Here is a 27,101-nt window from a genome sequence, read left to right on the forward strand (position 1 = left end):
GGCGTGTCACTGCAGCAGAGGTGCGTGCCTTGGTGCTGACATAGACAGTGCATGATTCATCGGCTTCAGAATAAAGTGTTGCGGTTGTGATTGCCCACGAGGTCAGTTACAGACCAGTAGCTTCCTAACGCTAAAAATACCTATGACAAGTGTTACATACAACATGGTTAAACTGTAAAGCTCTACTCCATTTTCTCCTTTTGTTTACCTCCAGTCTTCCTTCTGTTGACCCTCGTGCTGCTCTCTCTGTCCATCTTGCCCGCAGGAGCTCGGTTTAGCTCAGTTTCTGGGTTTAGGCTCATTTTCTGGTGGAGCCTGTTTACCGCCCCCAGTCCCAGCAACTGCCTGAGCCAGTTCCCTTCGGCAGAGGGGGATTGCTCACAGCGAGGGCTGCGGGGACCTGCCTCTGCTGTCGCTGAGAGGCACGTCTGCTCCATGCCATCCACTCACTGCAGACATGAACATGTGTAACAATAAACTTAGCAGAATATCAGTTCGAAGGTGTCAAGTGACAACTCTGCTCAGATGCATTGGAGGTGGCCCAAAGGAGACGAGAGCTGGTAGGGAATTTTATTTCGGGTCAGTATTTGCATTGTGGTGTCTCCACTCTCCCGTTCTGGCCATTAAAAGCTCTTTCCAGCCAGTTCATCTGCCGCAGCCACCTCTGCGCTGCAGGCCACTGCTGGTGACAGCTGGCTGGTGGCTACAGCCTGTGACAGCAGCAGCAAAGGGGGCAGGGGGCAGCAGGACACCCTGCCTGGCCGAGGCTCCTGCAGGCACGGAGCAGAGCCCCTGTCCCTGGCGCTGCACGGGGAGCAGGAGTGACACCAGCTCCTTGCTCCCTATCTCCACGTTGGAAACAGTGGTTTTCTTTTGTTGCTGGGGCTTTGTCAGTCCGTACCGTCCCTCAGCGCGATCGAAGGTGCTGCCCATCCCATCTGCTCCAAAGGGCATCGCTCTGCTCCCGGCGCCCAGGGCAGGGAGGGTCGGTCACCCAGGCTGGGCTGCGGCGCCCTGTGGCATGTTCCCCTGTTTCACAGGAGCCTCAGGCCTCCCCCTGCCCCGAGCCCTCACACCCTGCTTGGGGTGGTGACAGGACCCCTGTGCTGTACAAGTGTCCCTGTTTAGATCCACCCGGGGGGGGAACTGGCACAGCCCTCGGGAGCCGCGGCCCAGCCTGCTGCGGCCCCCCCGCCTCCCTTCCCAGGTGCCGAGATAGAGCAGCACCCAAAAGCAGCCCAGCACCCTGCTGGAGCCGGCTCGGCTGCAGGAGCCCAGGGCCCCCAGCAGCCCACAGGGAGCCCAGGCTGGCCGGGCCACCCCAGGCAGCTGGCAGGGACCTGCAGGAGCTCAGTCACCGCCCCAGCACCGCAACTCGCTCACAACAGCCCCGTGCTGCAGAGCCGGACGTGGATGGAGCAAGGCCCGGAGAGCTGCAGTGCTGCTCAGGGCAGCAGCAGAGCAAGGGGCTGGAGCGCGGCTAGGAGGGCTCGTGGGGAACAAGCCCAGGGCTGAGCCACAGCCATCAGTCCCCTCACACCACTCCCATCCAGCACATCGGCTGGGACACAGCCCAGTGACTGACTGCACGTTACATATCAGATGTGAAGGTTTACTGCGGAAAGAACAGAAATTACTGCCTTAAAAAAAAAAAAAAAGCATTACTAACCGAAGTTAACAAGGATTTCTCTCTCCCCCTCACACAAGCCAGTTGCCTGTCACTTAAAGCCACAGCACCTGTTTGCCAGCAGAGACATCAGGCTTTCAGCAGCTTTGAAGGAGCCCTTCCAGCACACCCCCTCGTGCTGGTACAAGCCCAGGTACCGAAGGCATCTGTGGCTGCCACAGCAGCACTGCCCCCCCCCCAAACACCCAGCCAGGGCCAGCACTGCCCCCCCAGAACACCCAGCCAGGCCAGGCAGCAGCTGGGAGGGGGCTGGGGCACAGCACCCACGAGGCAGAATGCCCAGGCAGAGCACAGGGGCACGGGATCACAGGGTAATGGCAACAACAGGGGGTCAGCACCTGGATTAGGGGTTTTAAGCCCTTTGCAAAGCGCCCCGCAGCCCTGCCAGGCCCCTGCGCCAGGGTTCTCTGCCATCGCTGGCAGCCACGCTAGGACAAGCGCCCGACAAGTTGTACTGACTGCTGCTACTGGGCTGTCTGCAGAACAAAGCAGGAGGGAAACGTTAAACATTTACATGTTTATTATAATTACAATTTACATTACTCCAAAGAGCAGCCCCACTGCTATGTTCTAATTTTTAGCAATAAAGTCCTACAAAAATAAATCCAAGCTTTTACAGTAACCTAGGTCAATGCATAACTAAAAAATTCTAGCTATGTAAGGGGTTCAGTCATCAAGGTGCTTTTTCAACAAAATTCCCTACCAAACAAAAAGGGACACATGCCTATAGCAATTTAACCCACTTAGTCATGCAAACAAATGTAACCCCTCCCTCCCAACCCCTCTCCCCACATACAGTTTTAAAAAAAAAAAACAAAAACAAACCACAAAAGAAAAACTAAACTATTTACAGTAGGTGGGGTATAGAGGAAAGAAATTAAACATGCCCATCTGTTAAGCTTCATTATACGGACTCCCATCCCTAGTTTAATGAAAACATTCCATAGTGTTCCACCACAGTCTACTAGTGTACAGAGAACTGTTTGCATTGGGTACTACCGACGAGCGAGGTACAAACTGAGGCAAGAAGTCAGGGCTTCCGATCTCCTTCCCAGACAGCAGAGTACTGCCAAAAACTTTATGCGGAGGCACCTGCTGCTCCTGTCCCCCCAGGACACAGCACACTGTCCCCCCATGCTGCCCTGACCCAGTCAGGAGCTCCAATCCTTTGAGGAACCAGCCCAGCACCCTCCAGCCCAAGGGAGAGACGCGGTTCCATGTAAACCTGCGGTACCGCACACGAGTACCAGCCGACAAACAGTTGTACAGTCATTTACACTACTACATGATCAACAATCCAGTATTCCCAAGTGACAATATACATAACTCAGCACCAGGAATCCATTCTCCCAGATACCAAGTGCTACTTCACACTTGCTGCTGAGAACAGCGAGACCAGCAGCACCGTTTGGTTACTCAGAACAAACAAATTATCGCTGGTTTATTTCAAGTGAGCTTTGGTTCCATGTTAAAATAGCATGATTTATCTTCTTCAGGGTTCAGAAAAGGAGTCTGACTTTAAGCTTAGACTATAGCAGCCTTTGAGAGACCCAGAAAGAACCACCATGTAAGTTAGTCTGCACGTAAAAAAACAACAAACAAAAGAAAAAAGACACCCTGAAGAAGGTACCCCTGAACACATTCCCTCTTCCAAAGAATATTCCAGCTGACAGTTGCTGGTCCAAAATAAGTCCAGAATATAAGCAGTAGTACATGAAGTTCTGTCGCTTGAGCTGAGACAGTAAACAATATGAACCATTTTCCCACATTAGTGCAGCAGTTGGATGTTTTCTTTCTATATACAGTTTCATCCTCTCAGGAGAGATGTCCGAACCTGTTCAGAAAAGAAGGTAGATAGAATTAGGCATGGTACCATGGGGATCTTCTCCCAACAAAAACAGAAGCGAAGTTAACACTGAGGTATCAACACAAATGCTTAGCTAGAAAGGCTCAGCTCAAACAAGCAGCTCTTGCTTCCTCAGAAAGGTTAGCCCAAGAAATCAACAGAACAATCAAGATGTTAAAACACACAAACCCACTCATATCTCCTTCTACTACTTAGAAGGAACAATTCTTGATATATTCATGAGGCTGGAGAGCAGAAGAGGTTGCACAGGCAGTTCAGACAAGGAATACAAGACAAACCTGGCTCAGAGACTGTATTTATTCTTGCTAAAAACTTGCCTCTGAAGTTACACTCTGCCAGTACCAGCTCTGTGAGTGGTTTGGTTTCGCCTCGCTGCTCCACTACCCCTTCCACCTCGAAATCCACCACGAAAGCTGCGGCCACGAAGGAACCGTCCAGACACTCCAAATGTCTCTGTATTGAGCTTCCTTTCTTCAGCCCACGTGGTACGCCTAGAACTGAACAAGGCTGCATTCAGATTTAATATAAACATGAAATAGCCACCAACTCATTTAGCTAGGAAGCTTCAAGCACCCTATTTTGTTGAATTGCAACAAGAACCAGCGTGTACATGTTCACCAACTCAACTGCCCTGCTAAGTGTGGATTTGAAAGTGACAGCTGGTGGCTGTCAAAGCTACTTTCATACTGGAAAACTAGAGAAGGGCCTAGGAAAGGGCTGAACATAGTCTTACAAGCATTTCAAACTTGAAAACTACAAACTTTAGACTCCAGTTCAGCCCCTCCAGAAACCCAGGAAGCCTTGTCACATCTGAGGTAGCTCCACAGCACCAGCTTATTTCTTCCCTAGCAAAGCCTGCCCAGACCCAAGCACCTTACTGTGATCACCCCGAAGAACGTTTTGCTAAAGGGAAGCAGAAATACTACCAAGGGAATTTCACATACTGACACTAAAGGGATGACTGATGTGACCAGCACCAGCAGCAAAAGATGAAGCTTTAACATTCCCAACTTTTAATTTAATGCATTTCCACTGGCAGACCTGACCTCATCTGCCCAAGCTCCAGATGTGGCTCGCTCCTGTCTGGGAGCTGCACCATCATACAGCATGACCCTGATGCCTCCTCCCACAAACAAGACAAGAAATTTGTTTACAATCAGTGGGTTCAAACCCAGCACTGGGAAACTGAACAGGAAATTCCTGTATCATGGTTTAGGTAAGTATCAGCATCAGTTGAAATCCTTGCCTTTTGTTTGATCCCACTGCATGAAGCTCAGTTAATATAACTCATGAGCAACCAAATGCATAGAGCAATACTTCCTTCTGAAGACTGTTTTGCTCACTGTCTCGTATGCCAAGACTTTTAAAGAATTAAACCATGTGACATCAATTACATCTAGAATTCTACACCTAAAACTGCATTAAAATAGCAAGCCTTTAGAAAACACTCACCTAGATTTTAGTTCTGAAGAAATGTTGTCAAAGAAAGACTTGGATTTATCATAATAGCAGTTGGGTCCCAGAAGGTCCTCCTCTGCATTACCGTCATTGTTTTGAGTTGCCACTCCAGGGTCCCCTTTTTCTTCCCCCGTCTCTGCTTTATCATCTGAAGATAATAAAACATATTACACTTCCTTGATGCATACTGAAGAGCCATCTGTTCTCTTGCTCCCTCAAACAAGACTTGAGATGTAATCATGCAGTTTCTCAGAATGAGTTTGTCTATGCAGCATTTACTGCTAGCTCAGCAATTCATATTTAATGAAGCCACAAACCTTTAAAGTTTAGTTTCTTCTTGAATTCTTTGTCAAGTTCCTCTCTGTTGAACTGTGCATTTGCACTTTCAAAGTCAAAGTCACCTTCAAACTTTATTGTATTTTCCTTCACAGTAGTTGGTCTGTTTTGTCCTCTAGAACGGTTTCTGGTTCTCCTGTTCCCTGAAAGCAGGAGAGTTTAAATGCTTGGTAACACACAGGGAGGTTAAATGACTTTGCTCAAGACCACAGGAAACCAGGGTTAGAACTCAGCAGTTTCTGGCTTCCAGTCCTGTGGTTAGGCCAAACCTCTTTGAAAACAACTTCTGAACTTGGCTGTAGAAGACATATTACAGCAACACTTTTTAACTTTCTGAAAAGTATTCCTGGTTGTCAGTCCTGCATTAAGAGTATACCCAACCTTCCTTCCAGTGAGAAGAAGTTAGAACAAGCGTTATACCAAGAAAAGCTGATGGAAGCAGGGGAAACTGTCTTTCCTGTCTGCTACTCATCTGCAAGCACAGTACTGTAATTAGTCTACAAACCTGTCATGACAGCAAAGAGGTGCAGGTCGCTGATTTCAGAAAATCCATCCACAAAGGGAGCTTGTACTTTGTATAGTTGCTGGTTTCCAACTCAGACACTATCAACTCCTTTTGGGAAAAGCTCTAACCTCTTCTACAGTGCTGCCCTCAGGCAAATTAATTTGAAGACCTGAGAGTCAGAAGTTTTGTTTCCTACATTTTCTTATTTGGCTTGGACAGAAATATTGGTTTGAATTTAATTTCACTTTCTTTTGACCTGTGCTTAAACTGCAGTCCTAAGATAAGGCCTCTGCACTATGGAAGTGAGGGCTCCATAGTTCCCTCTCAGTTATAAGAGCTCTGGGGACTCTTAAACAGGCTGCCTTTCCCAGTAAAAGTACTTCAGTTGCTGCTGCCAACTTACAGTGTCATTTCAACACATACCTTTCAAGCTTCTAGAAGAGACACTAGAATTCTGTCCCTGGTATGCCCTGAACTTCTGAGACTCCAGAACTTATTCTGCTAGGGAAGCATCTCTGGACGCCCAAAGCCTCATCAAGTTTTATTTTACTCTCAGTCTTCCATCGGATGACCCTTCACTGAAGTCAACAATATTTGCCTTTTAGGCTAATTGACTGTTCAGCGTCAGGTTAACCTACCTGATCTTCTCCTTTGAGGTCTTCTGTTTTCATCATTCACCTGTCCTTGGGTTTGCACAGGTGCTGCCTGAACTGTATCGACTGAACAAGAAGGGTAAAAATAAAGGAGCATAAGAACAAAGCTGAAACAGTTTAGTCTTGCTATGCACCCTTGACGGATGCCTCAGAACAGCACTTTAACAACAAAGCGGTGCGTACGTACCATTTGTCTTGCCGTTGCCCTGCGGAACCTGCCGCCCATTGCGCTGAACCCCTGGAGTTACTTTCACTGGGGGCGGCTTTTGTGAATTCATGTTGTCAACTGGGCCAGTCTGAACAGCCTGCTCCACCATGGGGCTTTTGCGGACTGGGTGAACAGAAGGAAAGCCAGCACCTGGAAAAAATCCCAATGACTAAGTGCCTCAAAATATGCCAAAGCTATTCAAACCCTACCCACTTCTATGGAGAAACCGTTTTGTCAAGAATTACTCAAAGCCTTGAGTGTTTATCATTACATGCTATGTTTAATTGGCATACACACTAGGTAAGGCACTACTGCCATACAAGTTGTAGCTCTCAAATCCAGAGCCTTAAAATCAGGAAATCTACCCATTTATTTCTTAAATGAAGTTAGACACACATTAGGTAAGCAAGCCAGCTCAGTCTCTTAGACAGTTTATACCAAAAATCTAATTTCTAGGTGTATCCTTGGTTATGTAGGATTTTACATACATTAAATCTGAAGCAAAAATTCACCATTTTGAAACTGCTCAAGAAAGCTTCCCCACTTTGTCAGGAAAGTTTTGCAGCAAAAGCTTAACCAACTCAACTACATCCCATTTTGTAAGCCGCTTTTAGAAGTCCTTCAACTTCATTGCTTATTGTTAGCTTTCAGACAAAGAAAACCTGAAACCAGACCAGGATCTCAAAGTTACCCTTTCAAATTCCTTCTTGGTCAAGGCCAAAGTGTTACCAAGACTTCTGTTGCTCTTCCATCCAGGCTTATTTATTCACACTACAAAACATGTAAATACTTTTCATGGTTTGGTATACCTTACACCAATTATATTAAAAAGCGACAGTCTTCAGTACTCAGAAGAAACACTGCATTCTAGATTTAATTAGAAGTTTTGGAGTACTACAGGTTTATGTAGTTATGCGTAAGAACTGCTTGGAAGCGAACTTTAACTGAATCTACTTAAAGAGCAAGAACAGTGAAAAGCTGAAGAGTACACACAAACCAAGCCACTGACACTTCTGGGTCACCCAAGTCCACATGAGATATACCCAGTAAGTAACATCATGCAGGTTCCCAGCTAACGTACACCTGGAAAGCTTGCAAGGAAGACAGACATATCCTAAGGATTATTCAGCAGGACAAAGCTGCTGTGCAAGTTTAACGTGAGAAAGTTTCAAAGCTTAGCCAGAATACTGAGAAAGTATGCACAGATAGATGGCCAAAACCAAAGAGTAAAACCAGTTTCATGCCAACACAAGCATACATGCTTAAGTTAAAAAACAGATGAAACTAATTACCATGTTTAAATGCAGGCTGCACCTGGTCTCTCTGCTCTGAGGATGGTCAGTCTAGTATCCCTACTCAACCTCCTCCTTTAAAAGGTTTTACACATAGAAGCAAGCACCCAGAACTGTTATCTCAGCTTACCACAACTCAAATTGCTTACTGTTAGTCATGCTTTACTAACCAGGAGTCTTGACAAGGTAGAATGCCTCATGCATGAAACCTATCCTGACATTTCCTCAATTACAGCAATACTCCTGGATTTCCTATTAACCTAGGTCTCTAACAGCAAGGCCACCCACAATTTAAGCAGTGTGCTTGTCTTTCCGGGAAAGGCTAATTAATTCCTCACCCAGTCCCCAAGGTGACACACAGTCCTGGAGAGGGCACAGCACATTAATACCTCTAAACTTCAGCCCTCTCCTGACATTTACACAAGAGAATCCACTGTTCTGTACTTTTTCTTCCTGCTGTCTCTCTAACTGATACTTCTGGGACAGAAGGAGTACTCCATGTACTCCTGTCCCATGTAGTCATGTACAAGGCAAAGACAGCTGAGAACAAACAAGTTCTACTAGCATTACCCATAAGCACTATCATTCTGAGGGGTTAACAAGAACAGAGTGTTTGCAAGTGCCATGCAGTTCTTCCAAATATTTGGAGTCCTCAAACTGCTGTTACCCTTGGAAGAGAGCTGATGGGGCTCTGAAGACATGTCAGGCTCTGAAACAGGTTGTGGAGACGGAGAAGAACTAGGGCTGGAAGCAGCTGCTGATGCTGGAGGGCTTACCAACTTCTCTAAAGAGATAGAGGGAAGAAGAGAAAGCAAAGATACATGGATAAGATACAAGGTAGTGAAACATCTGAAGGACTTGGAAAGAGATACAAGAATCTCTAGAACAGCATTAGAGCAGCTTATTCACAGTTCTCTCTGGGAGTACAAGTTCTTTTTACATGTGATGTATATGTAAGGTATGTTAGGTTAGAAATGAACTGGCCTCAACTGTTAGGTATCCATGTTTCTTTCAGAAAGAAACTTCAGCTCTTTAGTTTGTTTCTTTCTTTTGTGTGCATGTGTGTGCGCACGCATGTAAGTGAAATGCAGGCCTCCTTGCAGTAAGATCACTACACAAAGTTGTCAACTACTTATTCACTGCTTGTTGCAGCCTGACGCTTGGCAAGGAATTCTGTATTAGTTACTGTTATTTGGTTTCACAGTAGCTGCATACAAGGACTGTACCTTTATTCTAGCAAGTAAAGTTTTTACTTACCTAAGCCTAATGAAGCTGCATACTGCTGGCTAAGTAAAGAGCTGGCAGCAAGCTGGCTGTAAGGTGGCATACCTCTAAACGGGCTGTAAGGCACATGTGGCTGAAAGGATGATGTAGAGGCAGAGCCCAGTGAAGACTGTAACAAGACAAAGTACATTTCCATTTACAGTGTCCAGAAGTCAACTTGCTTTGGCAGTGATTCTCTACTTCATGTACAGCATTACTAAAGCTCAATTAAATACTGAGAAGGGTTAGTTTACCGCTTTATGAGTTTCCTGCATTCTCAGCTAGCTCTGGCTTTTGTTGACTGAAGTCTTTAATGCTGCTGCTATTTTAAACATTACAATGAAACTAAGGATGCTTCAAACAATCTGAAGATTCCTGGAGACGCTTACTGGCCTTCATTTTTTTAAGGTTCTACCAAAATCCAGTCCTTCATCACCAATGTTTTATCACAGCTTTCTATCAACACTTCAGGCTAACTTACTTGAACAATGGCAGGATCTTGTGGCAGAGTATGTTGAGCTTTTGGAGGTTCACAGACAGTGATGTCTTTGATGTCACTTCCTCGAAAAATAATATATTCATAGATTTCTTCTCTTGGAGGAGCAGGTCTGTCTGTGGGCCGGTCTTCAGTACCGAAGGATCGCACTTTAGTGTTAAAAAAAGGATCACTGTTAGTCCAGCAGTATTACATTACCACTGCAGCATTGTGCAAGTTAAGATCTCTGCAGTTAAACAGTACTCTGGTAATACTTGCCAACTGTAACAAGAAGAAAAGGTTACCTCCAGAACCCTGAGTCTCCTCATTGCACACATCTATTCCCTCAAACGCCAACCTTTTCAGCAGCCTGTATAAACAGTTTTGTTTACATCAAGCTGTGAAGATAAAGACCATAGACCAGCTGGAGTGAAGAATCCTACTCAAAAGCTGAGGACTTCCTCACAGTGCTACACTGCCGTAATCCCCCTCCCTCCCCAGCACCTGTCCCATGTAGACATTTAGCTTGAGACAACTGCCACCGCAACAGACCACTGGAGAGGCCCCTGCAGCAGCAGGGGAAAACTCTTAGCAGGCTTCAGAGCTTAAATCTGCACCTTTGGTTTCACACATTTATTGCACAGATAGAGGTCAAGTTTCATCAACAGTAAAAACTTCCTATTAAAATTCTCTCTCTACGCCATGCCACTGGTTTTATGATTAATATCCACTGACTACAAAGCAAGCTTTTAGTGATAAATCTAAAACCTCAGTGCCTACTAAGGCTTTACTGAGTCCCAGCTGTTGGAACACTTGAGCAGGTACTAACCAGTGATGTTACACATTAGAGTGGAAAAATGGCTGCAATTGACTGTGTGGCAGCTACCAGGTAGAAGCATAAATTAATTTGAGCCACTAAAGAGGAAGAGGTCAGATTCAGACTTACTGAATTGTTAGTGCAGGAAAATAGGTAGCATAGTTACATCAGACACTTGACATACAAAAGCTTGACATTTTGGCCACAAGTTACAGAAGCTCATTCAGTTTACTAGTCTAGTTTTCTGTCTTCACGAGGCTTTGCCAGTTCAGATAAGCACCACCACATACTGGTTTGATGTACACTTTCTGCTAATAAAAGAGTTCTGTATTCAAGTTGCATCAGTTGCTTCTAACAGGTTACCACAGAAGTACTCAACTTCTCTGCCAGGACACACCACAGTTCCTGCAGTACCTTTACTAATTACATCCTTAAAGAGACCTTTCACAAGCACCTGCCATGTCACAGCCTGTGGTGACATGCCAGCCAGCTGCCACTCCCACTGCACAGCTGGAAAGATTAAGCACAGGCAGCCCTGCCACAAGGATGATAGGGGATGGCGGGCACTGCAGCTTCCCCACAAAAAGGGGGGCAGAAAGCAGATCCACTCAACCAGTGTTGAGCACCCCGAGTACACTGTACCATTACTAATTTACTGGGAGTGTTGACAGTTGTAGACAGGGTTAGTCATCAAGAGCCCTGTTCTCGGCTGTATCCAGGTGGATTCCGCAACCCCCACCCCCCCACCCCCCCGCCCAAGCAGCTGTTAGTGCTGTGAGCAGTCTTCACTTGCCTGACACTTATGTGAGCTCACAAGAAGCTCTGGATACAGCAGGTCAATGCCAAACTTTGTCCCTATCACGCTGATGCTATTTAGCACCTCAGCTTACACCTAACTGGAAAAGAATCTTAACTGGTACAAAGGCAAACTGTCAGTCCCTTCCTTTGAAGGACTGTCTCCCATTAGTTCACAGAGTATATAACCTCTCCCAGTTATTTTAGATCTCCAGCTGCTGTTTGATCATATTACAGCTGTAACCTAGTCAACTAGAGGCAGATTATAAACTGAAAGCAATGACTGTGGCCTTTTAGACATGAACCATACCACTGATATCCCTGCTTATGATTAGATTATTACAGCAGACAGCTCATGGCAAGACATACTAAAGCTATCCAAGGACTACTGCAGAATCCCACAGCTAGCTTGGAAAGCACCACATCTCTGACCACCAGGATCAGCCTGTCAGCTTCCACATAGAGAAACACAACCCACCAAGCCCAAAGCTGTCCAGGCAGAGCCTCAATTGGCTGGTCCCAAGGTTTCTAACAAAAAGGATGGAAAACAGAGGTCCTTGTTGTAAACAAAACAGCAGCAAGGACATTTGAGAGGGTTCTAGGAGTTGAGCATGCCTGCTCCTGCATTTGAAGTGTTTAACAGCTTCTGGCACACCACAAAGTACAGCTTTAAGTTTCAGCGGAGGTCCGAAGGGCTGTCTCCCATGAAGAGTTACAGTGACTATTGTTTACAGATGAACAGGAAATCAATTCCACACCACGCTGCAGCTAGCGTTTTACAATACAGTTCATACTCACGTGTAGGGCTCTGTTGAGCTAGACCTCTGAAAGGTCAGGAAGCTTAACAAGAATGACTGGATGTCTGGAAAGCAGAGCTTACATGGATACTTCTTGCTTAAAAACTCTAGCTTCTTCAGACTTCTACAGAATGGGGAGTAAGTTTCTGGTGTTCACTGCCAACAGGACAGTAATGGGCTTAAACTTCCTTTGCTTGCAATTTAAGCTTAGCATCTAAGACTGACAACTTTCTTGCAGTGCTTAATTAAGCACATGGAATCTCCTTATCCAGTGTTTAAGATGTTGTGCACGTGTTGAGATTTAACAGGAACCAAATACAAATCAATTGAAGCTAGCCCTGCTTTGAGTAAGGGGCCAAACTAGATTCCTTCCTGACGTCTCTTCCAACTTAAGTTTTTCTTTATATCACTCAGCTGATAAAAGTCAAGAGAATAGCACTTACATGAGATCCTGAAGTTGCCTGAACTTTAAACAGTGACATCTGGAGCCTAATAATAATTGACTAGCTATCTGGACAACTTCAACTGCATGTCAACAATTCATGGTTCTTCTAACCCTTCAGATCAAGTGTTTTCAACTGCTGTCCCTCCTAAGCACAGGGTTAATATTGCTGCCACTGACTTCAACATTGTAGCTATGCTCCTAATTCTGACACTAATTTTGATATAAAGTCTCTAAATTTAAAAAATAACTGAGTTAAAATGAAAAGTGGGTTTGTACTGTAAAGTTTATAGTGCAGCACTTTAAGTGGGGAAAAATGTATTCTCCATCTATTTAACAGCTACTTCTTAGGTATTCCAGTTCATCAAAACTGAACACTATGAGACCAATAAATACAAAAAAATGCCAAAAATCTTATACAGAGCATGTGCATTCTCACACCATAAAGCACTTGAATCATACATGCCTCTGAAATCCACCACTTAAAACTCTGAAGTAGCAAGTGCTATGTGTAAGCCAGAACTATGTGAGAAACCATTCATACTTGCTGCTGGGTAAAGGTGAAGACCTTCCTGCACATACAGTAAAGGAACTGCATCCTTCCAGCAACCTCTCAATTACTTCAAGTGAAACCCCAACATAAATAGCTCCACTTGTACATTTAATAAGCAGCTATGTCCCCAGGTTGTGAAAACTCACATTTTTAACTTCAGAATACGCACCAATTGGTGTCAAATACTCATGTCCAGCATCACACAGACATCATTACACTGGATAAATACTGGTGGCACAGGCTGCCTTGAGAGTAGCTGAGAATCAGGCAACTCAGAGTCTCCTGCCAACAGATAAGTCTTTCAAAACAAAAGATGTTTGGTTTGTGGACGATCCTGATGGGCTGCTGAAGGCAACGAAGAAGATGTGAACTTCCCAGAAGAGGGAAAGATAAAACTTGAGGGAAAGAAAAAGCTGATGCACATTAGCTAGAGTAGCCAAGCTGCACATTAAAACCAGTACAGCAATAAGGTCGTCTGAGGGACTAAACAGGACACGTTTTCCTGACGGTAAAAACGGTAGTTCCTAACGCAGGTGTCAACTGAATCCAAATGACACCATTTAAGGAGATAAAGATCATTTTTGCTCCAGGGAAACAAGACTCAAAGCCCCGCGGAGCAGCCTGCGAGGCCGGGAGCGCCAGAGCCCGGCGCCCAGAGCCCACAGCGCTCAGCACAGCGGCTCCCACCCGCATCACCTGCGCCGAGGCCACTTATTGATCAGGAAAAGAACAAAGACACATCCACATCCACGGCAGCTCCCTCCTCTCCGGCACTGGCCTGGGGCCCTGCTCCAGCCAGGCACCGAGCACCGCCGGGCACCCGTGTGCTGACAGGGGGGGAACCAAACCACGGCCCGCCACGCCACACCGGCACCTTTCCGCCTCTGACAATAGTAAGAGGAGCCGGCATTGCTGGCAGCTCCTCCTCCTCCTCAGGGGGCTGCTAACTTCCCGGGAAAACCCAGGGCTCCTCAGCATCCCGGGCCCCGCCGGCTGGCAGCGCCCCGCCGGGGGGGCACCGCAAGCCCCCGCGTCGCGGAGCGGCCTCCCGAATGCTGACTCACGGAAAGGCAGCGGCGCCAAGGCACGGGGCTGCAACCCCGCCGCCCCCCGCCCGGCCGCCAGCGCGGGGGAGGGGGCGCCTCAGGGCCGGGGGGGCTCTGGCCGCCGCTCGCCCAGCTCGGGCTCATTGTTCAGCGGACGGCGGCGGCTGGCGGCCCCCCCCGCGCCCCCTCAGCGAGCGCCGGGCCGCGGCGGAGCCAGCCTAGGCCCGCCCGCCACCGCCTCCCCGGGAGGGCCCCGCCGCGCCGCCTCACCCTTGGCCAGCGCCACGGTGGAGTTCTCGGTGTCGATGGTGTAGAGGATGCCCTCATAGCGGATCTGCGCCTTGGAGATCAGGCTGATCTTGCTGCCGATGTAGGGGGTCCCCGAACTCATGGCGGCGGCAGGGCCGCCAGGCCGAGGGGAGGGCGAGGGAGGCGGAGGAGGCCGCGCGGGTCGCCGCACCGCCACCCGGAGCCGCCGCGTCCGCCCACACACACTGCGGAGCCGGGAACCCCGCCGCGCCCGCCTTATATAGGGCGGAGGGAGACGGGCTGGAGGGGGAGGCTGAGCGGGGGCGTGCTGCCGCCCCGCCGCGCATGCGCCGCCGCCGCCTGCTATTGACCAGACGGGAGACGGGGTCAGACGCGGAGGGGAGGGAGGGGGGCGAGAGTGGGGGGGGAAGCCCGGTGCCCGCGTCACGTGACCCGCCCAGGCGAGGGTGCCACGTGCGCTGCGGGCGGGGCGGAGCGACGCGGGGCGGGGCGAGCGCTCGCGTCCTTCCCGCGCTGCCGCGGCGCTGTCACCGAGCCCTGTCACTGTCGCTGCTCGCTCGCCCGTGTGGCACAGATCTTGTCACGTAGCGCGACGGGGGGGGGCAGTCGCCTCCCCCGTCCCCCCCTCCCCAAGCTCTGAGGGGAGCTTTCCCTCCCTGAGGGTCGCTCAGCTCGCCCCGCTGCCCGCCAGGCCCCCCGGCGCTCCGCAGCAGAGGCTCCCGCGGGTGCCCGCCGCCTCAGCCGCAGCAGCGCTCTGACAGCCCGGGAACGGCCGCCTCCGGCCCCAGCCCCTTTCCCTCGCCCGTGGCAGCCCAACAGCCTGGGTTTGTGCTGGAGGAGCCCCGGGAGCCTGCCCGTGCAGGGGTGCCCTGCCTTTGTTCAGCAGGCAGGACGGGGCGCCGCGGCTGAGGGACCACAATGGTAGGCCGCAGCTGGAGAATGATGTCTCTGCAGGGTCTCCTGGGATTTCTCCGGCTCCCCCGCCATCTGCGGGTCAGTGAGAGACAACTGGTAGCATCTGGCAGACAGAGTCACGGGAGGCGAAGTCACTAACCATCGTGAGGGCGGATGGGGATCGGGCAGGGCAGTTACATTTGGGGCAGCAGGTCAGAGTGCGCAAATCTCGCTAATTTGTGTGACGCAAATGAATAAGATTCAAAATCCGCAGCTGGAGAGAGTACAGCAGGAGCCATTGTCTGAGTGTTGAGAGGTCTGCTGGAGCTGCGTGTGCCCGTGCCTTGGTTACATGTCTTATATCAGCGATAAAACAGCCACGCAGTACTATGCAGTCCACAGGTTTATCCTCATGTCACGACAACCTGCTTCCTTGCACACCGTGGCTCAGAGATCCAAATGCCCCAAGCTGTCTGCCCTGTGACCTTACGTATTTTATGGTGCTACCCTTCATGCTGTTTATACGGCCTGGAGAGCAGATCTCCCTCTCTGAACAGGGAAGGCTCCTCCCTTCTCAGTCTCTCTTAAGGACTTACATGTGCAGTCTTTCTCCCATTAGACTTCCATCGTTCTAGCATGGAGAGAGTTGCTAAAAAATATACATTATTTTGTATATATTAATTGAGCAAACAGTATTTTTCAGTAAGAAAGTCAGCTCTTAAAGTCAATTTTTTTTAGCTTTTTAGGCTCTGCCTTAATTATAACCTATACAGAGCAAGAAAAGATTCCTTTTTTACTACAGTAAACAGTGCCCTTTAGTGGACAAATTACTAGTTAGAAACTTCCCTGACAAAAAAACTCATCTAGCTCCCCTGTATGAGGACCGTCTAGTTTAAGAATGTGGAAAAGTTCAAGTGAAGATAAAATACTGAGAAATAATAATAATAAAATGCTCCATTTGGGGCAGTCACAGATAATTATTTTGAATGGGAAAAAATGATGTCAGTATAGGCAATGCAACCAAAGGTAGAGAAGCAATACTCCCTCTTTTGGTTTATATTCTCCAACTCCACAATAACCCAATGTTCCTTATTTACACTCTTAAGATGTTTCTTAGAAATACTAAATGGGCCTCCAGGTTTTTCGGTTCAACTCAAGTTTTTTTCTTTACGCATGCCAAAATGTCACTGATTCATAAGCACCTCTAGTTCCTGTATTTTGTTCTGTATTTAGCAAAAGGTATTATGATTACTTTATCCTTTCAATTTTTTTTTTAAATATCAGGAAGGAGAAAGGGACAATCACACGCACCGATACAGATTAATTAAAGCAATGTGGAAAAAGAAGAATACACAAAAGTGGCATGAACTATACACTGGTAAGAAGAGATATGCAAACATATCAGATTTTAGTTATAAACATCATGGCCATAAATTGACCTGCTTCTGGAAGATACTCTTATTGTAATGAATTTCCTCAGTATCTTTTGTTTGACAACAGTCAGAGATAACAAGTGTTCAGCAAGAAGAAATATGGCACCTGACATTTTAAATGCCCTGTTAGTGTTATTTATTCTGCTAAAAAATACAGTTCTTCATCCATTAAGTGTTGAAAGGGGGAATGAAAAAGCATCTTTCACTGTGTAAATTCATGGAAAGTGTGCGATCCTGGCATCCTTCATAGGAAGAGGGAATATTTGGCTTCATATAAAGAAGCCAATTGCAGTTCATCATGGTACTAGGAAGAAACTTAACGGAGTGGCACCTCGTGACAGCAGCAGACAGAGTTTTCACAGAACTGCATTTTGGACCACCGGTAACTGTGGTCTTTGGACACTGGGGGTAGGGTACAGTCAGGGTATGTAACTACATGGCTGGTCCATTTACAGGAAGACCTATGTTGCCAGAACTAAGGAGACTCCAGTGACAGTTGGAATGCAGCTTGTGGCATTTGGAATGGTCACCACCAATACAGCTAGTGACATTTCATAGCAGTTAAAGAGCAACCTGTGACGTGCAGCCAGGCACTGGCTGCTGAACATCACCTCTTGCATCTGTGGAACAGTGGGATATGTTTGCAGTTGGTGGCAAAGAAGAGAAGAGAGATTAGCATGGAAAACGGAGGAAGTGAAAGTGGAAAAGAGATTTGAATTTGGGTGTGGCAGACAAAACAAATGGTACAAAGGAAGGGAGAAACATGTAAGCCCTAGAGGAAGAAAAGTTAAAAACATACCAGTAGCCTCAAAGGGAAAGGTGGTAGCTGCAGGGAAGGAGAGTAAGTTCACCAAGGATAGAATACAACTCTGTAGTGGTGCAAGGAATGGGTGGTAGAAAAAAGCCCAGCAATGAAGGAGAGACTAGAAAAAGATGGAGAAACTGAAAAGATGCAAAGATGAGAAAGGGGGGGAAAAATAATCCATCTATGTAAGTGTTTTTGTTCTAAATAAAGACAAGCAGAAGTAGAATAAAGAAAAAATACCATGTAAAGTCAACTGAAGGAAGCTAGAATAAAGGGAAGAGAGAGGGAAGGAGAATGGGATAAGGAAAAGATAGAAACATTAGTAAGTAGGAAAAAATAAAAAACTTGGTAAGTTCTATTTAGATAATCTGTGTTTCATACAATTAGTTTCTCCATTTCCCACATTCTAAGAAAAAGAACTACAATGGTGTATGTAGAAAATCATCCTTCATTACATGAGTCTGTCTTGTATCTCAGGAAAAGAGGGATCTCTTCTGAAAAAAACTCCATCAAAACAATATGTATTGTTTTCTTTTTTATTCCAGAAATAAATACACAGGTTGTAATACCTGTAATACTGTTCTGTCCTCTCTCCCTTTTTCTTTTTCTCAGTTTTGAATCTGTGCCTCAGACATTTCAATCTTGATGTCTTTCATTCCACCCCCATATATCAAATTTAAAGTCAGTTTAACTCCTGGATTTAAACGAAATATTTTATAAAATGTCATAGTTTTAGGTTTGTGTGGGATTCGCTTATTTAATTAGTGCCTCGACTGTGTACTTAGTGGAACTAGCATAAATCTGCATTATTCCATTGCATTTCTCACCAATTCAAGTGCGTTGCACAGTCAAGACAAAATATATTTTACCAATAAGGATGCGATGGCAGAGAGCTTCAGCTTCTTACACAGACCCACAAATTTTGTGAGTGTCAAAGCAAGACCACAGTTTGGACATTGTTGTTTATTTCAATGCTCTAACTATATGAAATACAAATATAAGAGGAGGAAGTGTTCATGTGGGTTTGGCTGAAAGCAATCTTCTTATTTCATACAGATACATAGTCTTTATAAGTTATGGTGTCATTATCTGAGATTAAGCTTTACCTATAGAGATTCAAAAAGAAGCACTTTGAGTTACCTACTAGATTTAACAGGCTTGTAATGTATACTTTTTAATCGGCTTTATTATAAAAACACTCACATTAAAATAGTATTTTTTATCTTCTTGTCCCATGTATCATTCAATACCAATTTTCATACTGTAGTCACTTTACTCTTTTCCCTGCTAAATCAATTATTTTCTATAGTGAAAGATAGTTCTTTTCTATAATACAAAATGAGAATTTCTTTTTGTATTTGTGAAAATCCAATGATAAAATTACAAAAAAAAAATACTGGAGAATTTTTCTGTTTGCGTAGCACTTCCATGTGGAAGATTCAAATTACCATATGGGGGTTCAAATGACCAGTCTTACTTCTAAACTCTTTAGAAGTTTAGTTTTTTAGGTAGGTTCAATATATCCACTTAAATAAGCCAACAGTGCTGTTCTGACCTCCCCAGTCTTTGCTGTTTGTACTTCATGAATCTACAAGGCCTACTTAGAAAAGTTGTGTTTGGATACCTGAATTTATAGAGGTTAGAAGTCGTTGGGACACTTTTGATGCAACAGAGTAAGGAGGGAACATACATTTGCTTATTTTTATAAAACTGAAACATCTTGGACATGCATAACATCTTTTATTAGAAAGAATACAAACTGTTATTCCAGACTTCTTTCATACTCACATCACTACACTACAGTGTCTACTTTACAAGCTGTGAAAACGAGACTAAAGAGCCACACTTCGTATGATACGTAAGACCAAGAACACAACACCAAATCCTGTCTGCTGTTGTGATTCATTCCATCTTTGAAGCATGGGGGGATGGAGCAGTTAGCAAATGCAAATACCTTTTATACTGAGGCTCTCTGAATCACAAATGGCAAGATGAAGTTATCCCGGCTAACTAGGTGGTGATTTATTCATGGGTGTGGAAGCTGGAGATCATTTTAAGAGATCCTTTTATGAAGACAGGTAAATGGATAATGCATGTGATAAAAAAAAGATTGACGAAGCTGAAGTTTGCGGTTTGGTCACAAAAATTGAAGGATGAAGTCTCACAAGCCAGACCTAGATTCTAAAAAAGGTGTTTAGGCGTCTCTCTCCCATTCAAATGAGTAAGAGAATTCAGACCTAAGTTTAGAAATAATTAGAGCATAAAGAGAGATAGTTGTCTATCTAGGACAGTGGGGAGCACTGAACATAGCCTAAAATACAAAGTTCCATTAGGAAAAATCTCTGCCTGGTGTTTTTTTGAGTTTTGCTGCATAGGCTGCTTTTTCTTGGGTAGCGTTGCACTGAGGTGAACTGCAAGCCTCTGTGTATCCTGCGCACAGATGCACTGATGTGAGGGGATGGGATGAGAGTGGGATTTCATAGTATTTCTTTAGGCATGAAGTGAGCAAAAGGTGGAGTGAAGAGCACACTGAACGGCGAATAGGAGACAATCAATGGAGAAAGGAGGCAAAAAATTGTCTTTGAGGGATGAAATGCTGCAGAGGATTACTCTGCTTACAAAGATTTTGTAGGGTTTCAGGTTTATGCATTAACTAGGAGAATAAGAATCTGTGTATTTAGCTCCATGCCCAGCTTTCCAAGAGGTTCAAGAGCTGCAGTGATAACCAATGACCTAAACCCACTTCTAGGCTGAAGAGAGTCCAAGTTACAACAGGACTATCACAACTGACCTACTTGGTACACTTGACAGTAGTCTCAGCAGAGAGGCTGAGGAGCAGATGGGAGTACAGCCTGATACATCGCTCTGTGGACAGTCTTTTCAGAACAAAGTCATATGTTTTGGAGAGTGCCAGTTGTATTCACTGCATATTTCAGATGCCTGGATGTTGCACGCTAGCAAACCTCGCCATTCCCTGTACGGAAATCTATCTTTACTGATTGGGTTTGGCTAAAATTCCGGAAGGCTCGATAGCAGTGTTTCTTTAAGAGCTCCTCCTTTTCCCCCTACTTCTTTCTTTCTACAAATTACTGAACACATTCTGGCTATCAATAGTGCACGCTATTTCATTGGCACTGAGGCTTGAATGAGGTTGAACCAAGACCCTTCTGCCCAGCTCTTGCTAGTGCAAATCAAATCATAGGTCAACATAAATCACTGGGCTGAGAACATAGAGGAAAGAGCTCCTTTATGAGATATTTCAGTTCAGAGACCTCATTTGTATTAATTCTCTACAGTGGACTCTGTTCTTGAGCCAAAGAAATGAATCTCTCTCTCCTTAACTGTTTTACAAACAACTAGTAGATTCTGCTTCTTTCTGTTCAGCCAGGTTAACTTGTCATTTTACCTGGGCTTGGCAGTATGCTGTTCTTTCCCTGCATAACATCTGCTGCAGTTTCATAGCTTGATTTGTTCTTGGACTTGTTTTAAAAGGCATGCCTCAGAAATGTCTTTGAGGATGTGAATTATTGGACATTGTTTTATCTGTTAGGGTGTTCTGCATTTATGTTTGTTATTTTACTTTTAAAAATAAGACTAAACAGGCTTTGGAATTTAAAGTTTATAAGTTTTAATTCAAGTTGAGGTTAAAGATACCAAGAACGGTAAGGTAATTCATAGCGATAGGATTTTAGTGCCATTTCAGAAAGTAATTTAGTTTTGTATGACAATAAACTGGCATTTAATCTCCTTCACATTTTAGGAGCTAAACTATAAATCAATCTTCACATAAGACGGCAGTGTCTCTCTGGCTCACCAGTTCTAACTCACGCTTCTCCTTACTGTTGTAGTATTTGTGTACACACATTCCACACACACCTGAAAATTCTGACATCTACTGTTCCAAAGCCTTTGCATTATTTGTAATTCATACCTCCTTTCTCTAATATTTTATGTGACAAGGGTTTTATTAGTTAGTGCACTTTTAAACCACATTTTTCTTCTGTAAAGTAACCCTAATAATAACATTTGACATTTGGCACTTCAATTTTTTCCTTAATTCATATTAATATGCTCAATTTTTTTTCCAGTCCACCTCACAGCTTCATCTTGGACTCTGCATTCTACTCAGCAGCATCCTCAGCATTTACTCGGCCCATGACATCACCTGTGACAAACTTCTAAAGGCTATCTGGGATGTGCAGTTGTTAGTAAGATGTTTTGAAGGCAAAAGGTTTGTGCAAGTATAGCTGGGAGCAAAAGCTGGTCTGAAGAATCTCAATTGTTGATGAAGCAGAAAGAACCCCAAGTAGAGTTGAGGGTGAATGCAGGTGTGTGATGCAGGTGGCTCACTACTCCACCTAGATATAAAAGACAGTGGTATGGCTCCTGTTGGAGAGATGATCCTTCTGAATTAAAAAGTTTTAATTTAGAACAATGAACTGCAAGTGAAGGTTTAAGGGTTCTGTTTTCTGTCAATCTCTTTTAATGACAGGAGGACTTTAGGAAGGGGGCAACATGGCCCTGCACAGACTTTTTTTTTTTTTTAAGTCAGTGGAAATGCTGGTAGTAGTACAGGGGTAAGAACTAGCATGTTGTGTAATCATACCAGCACATGTACCTATATGCAACTTCACATAGCTTTTAAAATTCCAAGGATGTTACGTTTGATGGGTTCTTGCTGGGGATGAAGGTGTAGCAGGGATGGCTTCAAGCTGCCAAGCTGTACAATCCTACTTAGATGGCTTCATGTCAAGTAATAGTAATGAATGAGTAAACTTATTGGCCCACTAAACTGTAGAGAGCAGCAAAAGCAGCTCCCTCTTTTGGTCTGCTGAAAATAATTCAGACCAACAAGTTTTATAGTTTCATAAAAACAATTTGACTTTCTTACACAAAAACATACACATTGTCTATTGCTTCCCTAACTAATCATCTTTCCTAAATAAGATGTGGTATTTGTTGCCTGCCATTTTGTCTGGTCATTGATAAATGGTTACTTTACACAGATTGATGGGTTTATGGTCTTACCTAGAAAATTAAGTAAGAGTGACAGCAACCTTGTTTCGCTTTTGTGGTAATGGAAGAGTATTGCAAGTAACACCATACAGACCAAAGTGACAACAAGGAACAACTTAACATAAAAAACTTGGCCCTTCATCTAGGTGTGTCATTTCCTTTGGGTTAGAAGTTTTCCCCATCTTCTATTTTGAGAGATAAAATATTTGTCTGACTTTCTTCAAAACATGTACTAGTTTCCTCTGTCAACTGTGGGAACATATTCCATATCTGAGTTACTTGATTTGTTTGGAGTTTCAAAAATGAGCAAAAGCTCACTAAAAGGAATAGGGCAAGTCCTTGAACTCTGTCTCTGATAGTGAGAATATATTATAGGTAGTGTAAGAAAGTAACCTATAGTCTGAAGTCATATTCTACTATTTTAGACTGCTGGAGAATTAAAAAAACACCCTTGTATAATAGCCTTTCATGCTGTGTTTTCATTAAGTCTGCAGCAGCTCAATGAAGAAGCTACAGCATGATTTATTTTAACCAGTTATTACAGAGAAGTCATTAAAAAAATAACTTGGCAAAATCTCGCTTACATACTTTTTGCATTCCAAATCCACAAAACGTTTAGATACAATCTCAATTCATTGCAACCAAAACAAACCTCCTTTACTAGATTTAATTTTTTTTTTCTTTAAATGATGATGTTTCCATACCTCTTCTGTCTGCACTGGCTTTCCAGTTCAGTGTCTTTTGTTTCTGTTTTTATAATGTCACCAAGATCAGTCAGGTTGCTCTGAGGAATCCTATTGTCTCCTAAGACTTGTAAGAGCATTTGGCAGACTATGAACTAGAAATGGAGTAGGGAAAATGATTTAGCCATTTTTGTCATCTGAAGATGACTTTCAGAAATGCTTACACATGTGATTATTCTTCCAGTTCAAGTCTACAAGAATCTGGATTTTGACCTGCGTATTGTATGTGTGCTGAAAGTTTTAGCAACTTTTCAGCCAGTTAGTTTCATTTGACATTTCTTATTGTTGAGCTAAAAAGTATATATGCAGACACACACACAAAATCCTCTTTTTACGTAACTCCTCTGTTTTAAAAGAAGGGTGCCATAGGGCTTTTGAATGATTTAGACAGGGGCATAAGGACAAAAAATGTGTCCAACTCTGTTCCCATAACTTACAACCTCTAGGCGTTGTGATAAAAAACATGCCTATCAAATTCCATAGGACAAATGTTTTCAACTACAGCAACTGCTGTTTCGTGACTGACGTGGCATTAACTGTACCTGTTCTTGGCACTGATCAAGAACAAAGAACATGAAGATTTATCTTTAGCTCTTTCATTTCTTTCTTTTTATGTGGTTTTAAAGGTGAGTGAGTGGAGGGAAGCGTATAAAGAAAGAGGATAACACTGATTGCCATAACTGGTCAATTGTTAAACAAGTGTCCAGTAAAAACTCTTTTTGTTGGATCAAAAAAGCAATGATCTAAGAATGGTGTATCATGGTATTGACTGGAAAAAAATCAAGCAGTCTTCAGTTCTGTAAGGAGTTCCAGTGTTAACAGTGCATGCTGCTCTGCTCTCAGTGCACATAACGGGGAGTGCAATAGCATCACACCATGTACGTTCCCATCTTCTCTGTCTCTTGGCTTCATCTGATATGCAGAAGATTATTAGGGAGAGGAGGAAGCAGTGCACATTATTAGCACATACAGCATCATCAGTGACAAGTTAGTAACTTGACCAGTTAGTATCTTGACATAGACAAGGAAATTTTCTGTGGCCTTTACATCTCAAGTGAAGCCATCCTAACTATACCTCTTCAAAGTGACCTGAGTGACCAGTACCGTATGTCATGTATGAAGCTGGACAGAGCTGTAAGCAACTTTCTGACCATGGCAGCTACCAAGCTTGTGTCTGGAGGCACCGGGCTGATTTATCTGTTATTTTTCAAAATTGCTGGGAGGTGGAGAATTGGAATCTCGAAGAGTAAAGGAGGAAGAGGACCAAGAGGACCAGTGATACGCGCTGCTCAAAAAGTAAACACTGAGGACTGGTGGAGAGAATGTTAGATATTGAATGATGCTGGAAGGCTCAGGGAAGAACTAGTACAGCTCTGAATCAAGAGGGCACAAAAGAGTCCAGAACTGGAGTATCTGTTGTATTAGTATACTGCTTAGGTTGTCTGAGGGCATATTGTTGGTAAAACATCCCTGGCAAGGTAATACTTTGCTCACAAAGAATCCCAGAACAATTGAAGCAAAAACTGCCCAAGTCACCTCTCACTAAAAATAAATACTTCAAACATATTCTAACAAATCCTGACTGTAAAATGTGCAAATTGGATTTCTAGTAATGAGACCCATCAGTAGGCACATTTTCTTGACATATTCTGTCAGAGTATCACTTGGAAATAGTGATTCAATTTTCCAAAAGTTACTTTAATTTGCTTAGAGATGAAAGCATTTTCATTTTGCCCAGTCAGTTCTAATAATTTGCTAAATTCAAAATATGTGAAATTATTGAAGCTAGTTGTAGTGACCAGAAGGACCACCAATCTTTTAATAATATTTTTTCCTGCGAATCATGTAGACTTGCACAAGAAAATTTTCAGAACAGATAAAACACAAATCTTTGATGACATGCCTGCTTCTTGTCTTTTCCACAGACAGAAATCTGGCCATTTGCTAGTAATCTCCATTCAGAAGATTTACTTAAAAAACCCATCTGCTAGCTGCTGGGATGTGTATTTGGAAACTTCCATCTCCTTATACAAGTGCTCTTTTTTTTGTAGTAAAGTTCCCTAGCTCTTCCCTTACAGATGAGTCTGGATATTGATACTTCCTATCTTGGCAGGCAGTAAGTAGCCCGATAAATTAGATTAAGAGCAGTTGGGAAGTAGAAACAATATTCCACAGCTCTTTTATACTGTAAAGCCTTGAAGGCCTTTAAAGAATAAACCTTTATCCCACAGTATATTCTCTGGGCCTCTTCTTTTGGGCACAGGATGTTAAGTAGTGTGGACTTTGGTGTGCCTCAGTACAGCCATACTTAAATAATTCCCATACGAATTGCATGTAGTATGTATTAGTGACAGAGTCTTCTAACTGTCTCATAAAAACTAGAGAAGATTGCCAAGGCAGTTGTGTGCTCAGCTAACTTTTCTTTTTGGAAAGCAAGCTCGTACGTAGTCTCTCTCTAACAGATATTTTCTATGTATTTCCCAGTTAATACCTAGGTATTGTTAAGTACCTTGTTTTTAAAAAGAGGATATCCCTCAAGTTGTCACGTAATATATTTCTTCAATCATATCTCACTATAATTAAATATATTTTATGAAAAGAAGAGTTGTTTGTTTCTCTGCTCCTCTTCTGGACTTCCAGTAACTGTTATGCAGCTGTAAACACTTAAATAAGCGGGTAGTTTTGCCATACCTCCTCCATAGCAGCACTGTGCTAGGTGTTCTGTCTGGAACACTGAATTGCAGTCAAAGGGCTGGTGCTTCTGTAGCTAGCAGAAATAGCCTGTCCTCAAGTGGAAATAGGAGTTTAGGTAGGTATGATTATCCTAAAATAAAAAGGGACTGTACAGTTGCTTTCCAAATCTACTGTTCATCTCTTTTTATTTTACAGTGCAAGGATTAAGACGTTTTCCTGGAGCATAACATACTTAATTTTGAATATTAATCCTTGACTATTAGGAGAATTAGACTTCTTCAGGGATTCACCTAAGGACAGCTGAAATACATGGGATGATTTTAAGACCAAGACTTTAACAGTAATTTCCAATTCCAACAAGAAGACAGTAAAGTCCATAGACTGCAAAGAGACATTGAAGTTTTATTTATCTCCATGTGCATGTCTGTACTAAGGCTGCATTTACCACTAAAATCAAAGTAAAATACTTAAAACAGGAATATTTTTTCTACAGATTGTCAAACCTTTGTATTCCAGATGCATATGAAGCCTTGCTGTTTTCACTGAACACTTGTTAGCACAGACTGACAGCCATTTGCAGAAGAATCAGCACACAGGCTTTCAAATTTTACCAGCTGGGAGCTTCTGCATAGGACTGCATCATCTTCAGTCAGGGCTCCACTCCTTTATCTCCTCCTGACACTCTGTACTTACCAAATTGTCCATTGAGCTCTTGAACTCCGCAAAAAAGAAAAATTGGAAATGGGGTACAAGGCAGAAAGGTCAAGTGGGATACTGGCTATAAGGACAGTGAAGCTTTCGGAATAAAACCAAAATTTGCGTGGATTCTGTCATTTTGTTTGACTGAATTTGTGGAATCAAGGTGTTACTGGCTAAACCCTAACTTTCAGCATTTTAAATGATCAGTCGCTGGGTAAGGAACAGAGAAAGGGGCAGGAAAGGAGAGCAAAAAATTACCAGTCAAAACCATCACTATCAGTTTTTCATCTATTTATTGATGGGACTTTAGTATTCTGACTGGTTGGTTAAAACTTGTAGGAGCTACATACAGA

At 44.0% G+C, this 27,101-nt stretch overlaps 1 protein-coding gene across 5 annotated transcripts; it reads right to left on the minus strand.

Moving 5' to 3' along the window:
• Positions 1 to 2,192: 2,192 nt before the first annotated feature.
• Positions 2,193 to 14,768, minus strand: LSM14B (LSM family member 14B). Of its 5 annotated transcripts, none has more exons than XM_037402519.1 (10): positions 14,465 to 14,764; positions 9,751 to 9,914; positions 9,336 to 9,399; positions 8,674 to 8,790; positions 6,694 to 6,864; positions 6,492 to 6,572; positions 5,330 to 5,491; positions 5,007 to 5,160; positions 3,872 to 4,051; positions 2,193 to 3,521 (listed from the first exon to the last, which is right to left on the minus strand). In XM_037402519.1, the coding sequence occupies exons 1-9, from the start codon at positions 14,583 to 14,585 to the stop codon at positions 3,880 to 3,882; spliced, it is 1,206 nt and encodes a 401-aa protein (XP_037258416.1). In that variant the 5' UTR covers positions 14,586 to 14,764; the 3' UTR covers positions 2,193 to 3,521; positions 3,872 to 3,879. The 5 variants fall into 5 exon arrangements, with proteins under 5 accessions (XP_037258416.1, XP_037258415.1, XP_037258419.1 ...); XM_037402518.1 differs by having other exon boundaries at positions 9,264 to 9,399; positions 14,465 to 14,762; XM_037402522.1 differs by lacking the exon at positions 8,674 to 8,790 and having other exon boundaries at positions 14,465 to 14,761.
• Positions 14,769 to 27,101: the final 12,333 nt, after the last annotated feature.

Source organism: Falco rusticolus, chromosome 10 (assembly GCF_015220075.1).
Source record: "Falco rusticolus isolate bFalRus1 chromosome 10, bFalRus1.pri, whole genome shotgun sequence".
Classification (NCBI taxonomy): Eukaryota; Metazoa; Chordata; class Aves; order Falconiformes; family Falconidae; genus Falco; species Falco rusticolus.